We start from the raw sequence: 8,902 nt of genomic DNA, 5'->3' as shown, positions 1-8,902 counted from the left end.
CAACCACCACAACAAAAACATGCCAGAAAAGAAGGCCCAATATTGCCCAGAGAAAGAGGACTTGCGGGAGGTATCCTCAGGAGAGAAGGTATTACAGGACTACTAAACGGCTCCAAGTCACCTCCTCCAATCTAACGCCTATCAGAAGCTATACATGCTTTAGCTGGGTGAGTGGGAAGGTACAACCCAGAACATCTAATAACACCTTGAATTAGATATGTATACCTTTAGATTTAAGTTTGTTTGCATATCACGGAAAACTCAGTATAATGGTGGGTTAAACAAGATAATAATTGATCTGTCATTCCTGTGATATAAATGTAGGATTGGTAGTTAAGTACTTGTGAGGCAGCTGTGCTGTTATCAGGACTCCAGATTCCTTTGTCTCTTTGATCCACTATACCAGTTCATGGTTTCCATTCTCAAGGTATTAATTCATGGTCCAATGGGATGGCAGGAGCTCCAGCCATCACATCTCCTCTAGGCTGTGGGAAGGAGGAGAGGCAGAAGGGAGAAGGGCACATGCCTCTGTTGAGTCATTTCCCTTTAAGCAGCTTTCCTGGAAGTTAAATATAATATATTAAATATAATATATTTCCTTGACCAGAATTTAATAATATCAGCCATTCCTAGTTGTAAGGAAGTCCTTGAAAATATAGTCCTTTAGCTGGGTACCGGGCTGCTTTATGTAAAATCAGGTTCTGGCGTGCCTGGGCGGCTCAGGGGTTTTGTGTCTGCCTTTGGCTCAGGTCATGATCCCAGGGTCCTGGGATTAAGCCCCATGTGGAGACCCATGGGGAGCCCCACATTGAGCCCCACATCGGGCTCCCTTGCTCAGTGGGAAGCCTGCTTCTCCCTCTCCCTCTGCAGCTCCCCATGCTTATGCTCTCTCTCTCTGTCAAATAAATAAATAAAATCTGTAAAAAAAAAATCAGGTTCTCCTACTGATGGAACAAAGGGACACTGAACAGCAGGTGGCAATGAGCAGTCTCTGTCACAGATTCCATATTTATTCTTGGTTTTAAATCTTCAACACTACTCTAGGACTCATATTGCCAATTAGTCTTTATTTTGCTTTTCTCTTCTCTGGGTCTCACTTTCCTCATCTGAAAAAATGAGGTTAATGTAATTTAAAGACATATAGGGGAAATAAATAGGAAGGTGACTGGAAAGATTTTATATATATATATAATTTATAAATATATATTTACATACAAATATATATTTATAACAAAGAACTGATAAACTGGGCAAAATGAATGTTTACCCAGCTCCAAATGCCTAGAATAGGGATATTCTTAAGGGAGGATTTCAGCCTCCACCAAATGATGAGGTTTTTCCCCTAGCATTTAAGCTTCTCCCAGAGACATGAATTAATCCCTTTTAGGTCATTGAGGGAACTCTAAGTGCTTAGCTCTTGTATAATTTTGAAAAAAATGAGTTGGCATTAAAGACAGTTATCATGCCTTGCACATTATCCTAAGAAAAACAGTATATACTTTTTGGACTTCATGTAACTTGCCATCTTTAATCTCCCTCATTATTATTGGTTCGCTCCTTTTTTTTTTTTTTTTACAGATTTTATTTATTTATTTGACAGAGAGAGACACAGCGAGAGAGGGAATACAAGCAGGGGGAGTGGGAGAGGGAGAAGCAGGCTTAGGGAGCCCAATGCGGGGCTCAATCCCAGGACCCTGGGATCATGACCTGAGCCGAAGGCAGACGCTTAATGACCGAGCCTCCCAGGCGCCCCAAGGTTACTGGGGTTTTATTAGAAACACAAAACACAGGGTTTTTTCCCTGATGGAGTTCACATTATAGTGTGTGTGAGGGGGTATTGTTGTTGAGGGAGATAGCCCATGAACATGTAAACAAATGAACAAGATAGTTCAGATAGGAAAAAGTGCTATGAAGGCAGTAGGAGGACATAGAAGCATGTAAGTGGGAGGGAAAGGCTATGTTAGAGGGGAAAGTTCTTGAGGAGCTAAGATACGAATGTGAGACAAAGCCATTGACAAATGCATAATTTACAATGAGCACTTATTTCATGGATACAAGCATCTAAAAATTTTTGTTTCTAAATGGAAAACCATTCTCTCTCCCACTACGCAAATGATGAAGATCCAACTTTGATTTAAATGGAGTATCAACAAAAAGCCCTAGTCAGCTAAGGGTAACAGTTTCAGGAATACTAAAGATAAGAGGGTGAGCAGTATTAGAATTATTTTGAAATCCAAACAGATCCCAGTAGATGCGCTTTCAAAATTAAAGAAAAAATGAGGCACTCACTCTTGCTTAATCCCTATGTTAGTTACTTTGGGGAAATGAAATATTTGAGTAATTTCACTTGACTGTTAAGAGTACCTTATCAGCAAACTGGCAATGAATTCTGTTGCAAAAATGAATCCATTCTAATTGTTTTGTTTTTTTTTAAAGATTTTATTTATTTATTTGACAGAGAGAGACAATGAGAGAGGGAACACAAGCAGGGGGAGTGGGAGAGGGAGAAGCAGGCTTCCTGCAGAGCAGGGAGCCAGATGCGGGGCTCGATGCGGGGCTCGATGCGGGGCTCGATGCGGGGCTCGATGCGGGGCTCGATGCGGGGCTCGATCCCAGGACCCTGGGATCACGACCTGAGCCGAAGGCAGACGCTTAACGACTGAGCCACCCAGGTGCCCCCTAATAGTTTTTTGAAAAAAGCTGTTTTATATTTGTGATTCATGATCTTGCAAAATCATACGTGTGCAGAGAAAGTCAGCATCTGCCAGGAGCAAAGCAAATTTGATTAGATGTTCCAGTGGCTAGAACATATACATTCAGTGTTTACAATTGGCTTCCTTAGAAATAGGAGTGTTGCTTACCTAGTGACATGAATTTAAGACATACAGAGCTTCAGATTTGATCCCTGATAAAAAAACCCCCAAAAAACAAAAAAAACCTGCAGGACTTTATCTATAAGAATAGATTCCTGAAAAATTAGACTTGATTCTCATTATGCCACTAATTAGAGACAACTTCTTTTGTATCTCTTCAAAATTTGATATGAAATTTGTAAGACAATAACAAAGCATACATGAGAGGAAGAAGCCACCAATACGATGGTTTCACATCAAAAAGATGTGATATTTATTTAGGAAACAATGAACTTTAAAAAGCGGAATCATCTGTGAGTAATACAGAGTAGAATCTGGACCCAGGCAGGAAATCTAGCCTCAGAAAGTGAATCATAAACAGAAAAGGGAGTGGAGGGGAGGAGGAATGGAAATTTTCAGGGGTATTGGAATTAAAAGACCTAATTTAGTTCCCTTCTAGCCCCATTTATTTGCTTCTAAGAGCATCCAAAGAATGTGTTAACCAGTGAAAAAAAGGCCTTATTGAGATATTATGTAGATAACCATAAAATTCACCCATAAGCATACAGTTCAATGATTTGTAGAAAATTCACAGAGTTATGCAACCATCACCCTATTTTTTTCATGTTGTTTATGGGATAGGAACCACTTTATTTTTCTTTTATAAAGTTACATAATGATTTGTTAAAATCTTAGAGCAAGTTTCAAGGATGCAAAGGGGACTCATTGAAAATGTGTGTAATAGACATGTGTAGGCAGTTGGTTTACTGAAACAAGGAGAAAGAGAGGCAGAGTGGCTGGAGGCCAGACAGGACAATGGTTATCAGCCACCCCCTATAGTCAGTCTGCTGGAGTTCAGGTTCAGGCATCCTTATTTGCTTTATAGCTGTCTGACCCCAAATAAGTTACTTGAACTCTCTGAGCCTCAGTTTACTGATAATAGTACCTATTTCATGGGATTATGAAGGATAAATGAGATAATATGTATGTGGTGCTCAGCATAGTCCTGACATATAGTAAGTACTCAATAAATATTAGCTATTTTTATAATTATCACTGGATGGCCATTAAATAGCCTTTCATGAGCTAGACACAAAGACCACATGCTCTCTGATTCAATTTATGTGAAATTCTAGAGGAGGCAAAACGATGGTGATAGAAAGTAGATCAGTGGTTGACAGAGGCAAGGGAGTGGGGGTAGGAAATTGATAGCAGAGGGACACAGGGAGCTTTTTAGGGTGCTCTATATTATGATTGGGATGGTGTTTTGTAAACATTTGTCATGGAATTACACACTTAAACTTGGTGAATTTTATTGTGTGTAAAATAAAGTGGACAAAAAATACCCCAACCCTAAAAAACATAGCTTTTAACTTCCTAGTTAGATAGTTTAATTATTTTACATGTTAGAAGCACGAATAAATTTCTTTTTTTTTTTATTTTATTTTATTTTATTTTTTTAAAGATTTTTTTTTTTATTTATTTGAGAGAGAGAGACAGAGAGAGAGAGCACATGAGAGGGGGGAGGGCCAGAGGGAGAAGCAGACTCCCTGCCGAGCAGGGAGCCCGATGCGGGACTCGATCCCGGGACTCCAGGATCATGACCTGAGCCGAAGGCAGTCGCTTAACCGACTGAGCCACCCAGGCGCCCCAGCACGAATAAATTTCTAGGGGAGGCTGAGCGGCTACGTCAGATAAAGGGGAGGGGGGACTGGATTTCAGCTTAGGTCGACATCGAGCCCCGCCCCCATCCCGCTGGGGGTGGAGCCTGCTTAAGATTCTCTGTCTCCCTTTCCCTCTGCCCCTCTCCCTCTCTCTCAAAAAAATTTTTAAAAAATTTAAAAAAAGAATAAATTTCTAAACTCAGTCCCTATTATGTGCAAGACACTGTTCTAGGTGCTGGGGATGCAGCCTTGAAGAGGACAGCATCTCCACCTTCATAGAGCTTACAGTTCAAGCACGAATTAGATACATATGTTTGGGGTTACACGAGGGGTCAGTGTGGGATGCTATGGGGACATAACCGTGACAGGGGAGTGGGAGGAGGGGTAGAGGAGCTCCAAGTTGTATAAATATCTGTCCCGTGGATTTTCTTTAATTTTTCAAACATACACAGAAGCAAACACAGCGTACCTCTATCCGCCATGGTGTTTGGGAACGTGGCGTGACAGAGGTTTCTGGGTGACGGGTGATCCTGAGTGACCCAGGGGCTGCCCTCTGGTCCCACTATCTGTGAGACGGGGTATCCACCCGGCGAGGGAAGCGGACTGGCATTGGCCCAAGGACCAGGTAGATGCTTCCATCCGCCTCAGGGGTAGCGTGGCCTTGACCTTGATCTCAACCCGGCGTTCTCTCGGCTGCAGGCTAGCACTAGCCCTCAGCACAGCGCAGGAAGCGGGTTCCCTCAAGTACTCTCCCAGAAGGTGGTCCAAACTACCGAAGTCCCAGTCTGCGAGATGACCCCGCCCGCGAGATGACCACGCCCACGATATGGCCCCGCCCACTGGTGGCCCCGCCCAGAGGGAGTCCGAGGCCGATGCCGGCTCGGGGCGGAGACGCGTTGAGGGAACCTGGTTGGCTCTTCAGTTTGGGCCGCGTGGGAGGGCGGGGCGAGGCCTGAGGGGGCGGGGCTTGCGGTCCTCCGGGCCGCTTGGCGCCCGCGGGGGAAATGGATGCTCTGCAGGTCCGCGGGCGCCGGGGGCGGGGAAAGCACTCGCTCGGCTGCGCGCTGGCCCCGCCCGGGACCCGGCCCGAGCGCGGGGCCGCCCCCTTCCTCCTTCGCTGGCGCTGGGCTGAGCCCCGAGCCGAGAAACGGAGTCGGCCCTGAGCTCCCAGTTTGGTTTTTGGGTGGTGGCAGCCTGAGGAGGAACATGGCGCTCGTAGGCAACGGAGCAGAGCTGGAGGCGGACGAGGTACTGGCTCGTGGGGGTGCGGGCATTGCCCCTGGAGTCCCGGAGGGATGAGCGAGCCCGGCAGGGACGGCCAAGGTCCCGCCCCCTGGTCCCCAGTCCGGGACTAGGCAACCTCCCGTCCGGAGGAAGGGGCAGGGGCTGCGGGTGGGGGCACCCGGCCTGGGAGGTCTGTCCGCACGCGAGCGTGAAGGGCGCTCGGAGCGGAGGCGCTGTGGAGGTTCTGGGCGCCGGCACCGTGGGGTCGTGGTGATAGAGGACACCACGTCGGGTCTGCGGGTGGATGGGTGCCAGCGCGCGGGAGCGCGGGACTCTGAGTTTCTTCAGGAGCGCTTGGGCTTTTTGAGGTCCGACCCTGAAGTCCCGACACTGGCCCTTTGGGGTTTGTGGAATATCATTTCTATGGAAGTTTCCAAGTGGCAGAACCGACAGGCTTACAGTTGGTGACAGGAGGGGGCTAGCCGGGGTGTGGGGGGGGGAGAAGGAGCCCGAGGCGTGTCTGCACGAGCGGGCAGGGTAGGGGCTGCCGAGGGGGCTGGAGGGCTAGGCTAGGGCTAGGAGAGCAGCAGCCCAGGAATTGGTGCTTTCTCCTCCGTCCATAGGGCACAGGCCTTTCCCGTGCAGGTCCGCAGTGTCGGTGGTGGACTGGGGGGGGCGGGGGGAAGGCGCTTCGAGAACCGACTCCGGCTTCCCGACTTCTCGACTGTATTTAAGTAATTAGTCACTTCTTCCTGCGGCCCGGCGCGCGGGGGCCTGAGCACCCTAGGGCGCGCGCGCTGTACCTGTTGATTTATTGACTGTTGCTTCCAGCATTTGGGAGCCCCGGAGAGACGCTCCCTCTTGCGCTGGAAGTTGAGGCCGGCGGCAGGAGCAGCCTCGGCGGCAGGAGCAGCCACCGCAGCACCCACAGTTGCTGCTGCTGCCATTTTACCTGACTTGAATTTTACAAGTCGCTGCCGGAGGAGGTTTAGTTTCAAATGATGCAATAGTGGAAGATCTGGAGGAGGCGGGTTAAGATTCCTGTCCATCTCTTTAATGTTGGGAAACTCCTGACAACGAATACTGTGTTTTCAGTGTAGCCCTTAAAATAAAAGCGAAACAAAAACCAAACTACAGCTCCTTTACACGATTGACAGGCAAGAGGGCAAGCCAGGCTGTTTAAAACCTTCCTTACAGCCAGTCCCTTGCAGTGAGGATCCCCAAGACCACAATGCAATGAACTAGAGCTTGCTAAGTTGCATCTTTTTATTGTTGAAACTTTTACACTACACGTAAAGGCAGATGATGAAATAGCGTATTTGTTGCGATTTTCATCCATGACAACCTTTCTTTATTTATAACTTTAGATTGTCTTTTGGTATGACCTGGAGGCTTCTGTTTTTTTCTTTCCACCTGTCTTAGTTCTTTTCTGTAATCGAGGTAGTAAACCTTTCATCGTGCTTTGACTATACATACATTCCCTTCCTCAAAAGTTTTTACGGCTGTCTGTTGTATATTAAGTTAAGTATTCATATGTCTGACATGCAAGGCCCTCTACGGTATGATCTAAATATGATGTTCCAGCCGATCCCCAACTGCTTCCCTATGTATAATCAGTTAGTTTAATCCATGCTATACTGGTATTATAAATGAGGAAACAAGACTGGCAGAACCTAGTAAATGTGGATTGAAATTTTTGAATCCCTAGTCTGCTTGTCTAAAAAGATTTGGTACTCTTAGGGCTATATAATTGTCATGTCAGGGCATTGTTGAGAGAGAAACGGGATGCTATTAATAATTAACACTTGGACAAAAGGTGTAAACTGGGACTGTCCTGAGCATACTGAGACCTATAGCCACTGTAGCCATACCCACTGCCTACAAGGTGAACTGAAGTGTTGAGATGCATTAGCTAGGGAGGAGGACTCTAGGTCTGTGGAGGAAGTTAGGTTTTGAACAGCAGAGAGCTTGGCACACAGATTCTTGGTAAATACACATTTGTTGAATGAATGAATAAAAGCATAAATGATGTCACTTAATGACTTCTCAGTGTTTGCTATATCTTTCATTTATTAAATTCAATAACTGCTAGGTTCCTGTTGCATGTAAGGTACTACATTGGTCCTAGGAGATGAGCAAAATACAAACAGAATTTTTTGCTCATGCCAAATTCTCTTTTGTCCCTCCATGGTACACCATTCCTATTGGTAGAAATTTTGCAAACATTTATTGAACATTTGCTCTGTGCTCAAACTTGGTAGGTGCCTTAGAAGGAGAAGACACAGTTTTAGCTCTCTAGGATTCTCTGGCTAGGTAGGGAGATAGGACATGTGTATAAGAACTCTGGAATAGGGGTGCCTGGGTGGCTCAGTCGTTAAGCGTCTGCCTTCAGCTCAGGTCATGATCCCAGGGTCCTGGGATCGAGCCCCACATCGGGCTCCCTGCTCGGCGGGGAACCTGCTTCTCCCTCTCCTCCCCCTGCTTGTGTTCCTGCTCTCGCTATCTCTGTCTCTGTCAAATAAATAAAATCTTAAAAAAAAAAAAAAACTCTGGAAGAGAGCTCAAGGCAGGGTAAGCAAGTAGGAAGTACTGCATTGTGGACTGGGTACACTTGACTTACTTGTAGAAAGTCCCTAATCCTGCAGTGGGCTGAAGTGCTATACCATGAGTGAACAAGACCCTGTTTGTCAGTTTTACTGGGCGTGTGAGGCTAAAATGGCTTATTTCAGCTGGGGAACTTTTTAAACACTTAATATACATTTGATAGTCTTTGGGGCCATTTGACCTCTCTCTCTCTCTGTCAAATAAATAAATAAAAAAAATCTTAAAAAAAAAATTTTTTAAAGTAGGCTCCATGCCCGGCGTGGAGCCTGACGTGGGGAGCTGAGATCAAGAGTTGGACACTTAACTGAATGAGCCGCCTAGGCATCCCTAAAAAATAACTTTTTTTTTTTTTAAAGATTTTATTTATTTGACAGAGAGAGACACAGAGAGAGAGGGAACACAAGCAGGGGGAGAGGGAGAAGCAGGCTTCCCGCGGAGCAGGGAGCCCGACTCGGGGCTCGATCCCAGGACCCTGGGATCATGACCTGAGTTGAAGGCAGACACTTAACGACTGAGCCACCCAGGCACCCCTAAAAAATAATTTTTTTTTAAAGATTT

General features: G+C 46.0%; 1 protein-coding gene across 1 annotated transcript in view; it reads left to right on the top strand.

The window, feature by feature from the left end:
* The first annotated feature begins 5,521 nt into the window (after positions 1 to 5,521).
* TTC39B (tetratricopeptide repeat domain 39B) overlaps positions 5,522 to 8,902 on the top strand; it is a 126,808-nt gene continuing 123,427 nt past the window's right edge. Inside the window, exon 1 of the mRNA XM_031034045.2 lies at positions 5,522 to 5,764. Coding sequence (XP_030889905.1) covers positions 5,525 to 5,764 — 240 coding nt within the window. The 5' untranslated portion in view covers positions 5,522 to 5,524. The remainder of the gene's footprint in view (positions 5,765 to 8,902) is intronic.

This window comes from Leptonychotes weddellii, chromosome 14 (genome assembly GCF_054177405.1).
Source record: "Leptonychotes weddellii isolate Sample4059 chromosome 14, ASM5417740v2, whole genome shotgun sequence".
Classification (NCBI taxonomy): Eukaryota; Metazoa; Chordata; class Mammalia; order Carnivora; family Phocidae; genus Leptonychotes; species Leptonychotes weddellii.
This window is presented reverse-complemented; position numbering and strand designations above follow the sequence as displayed.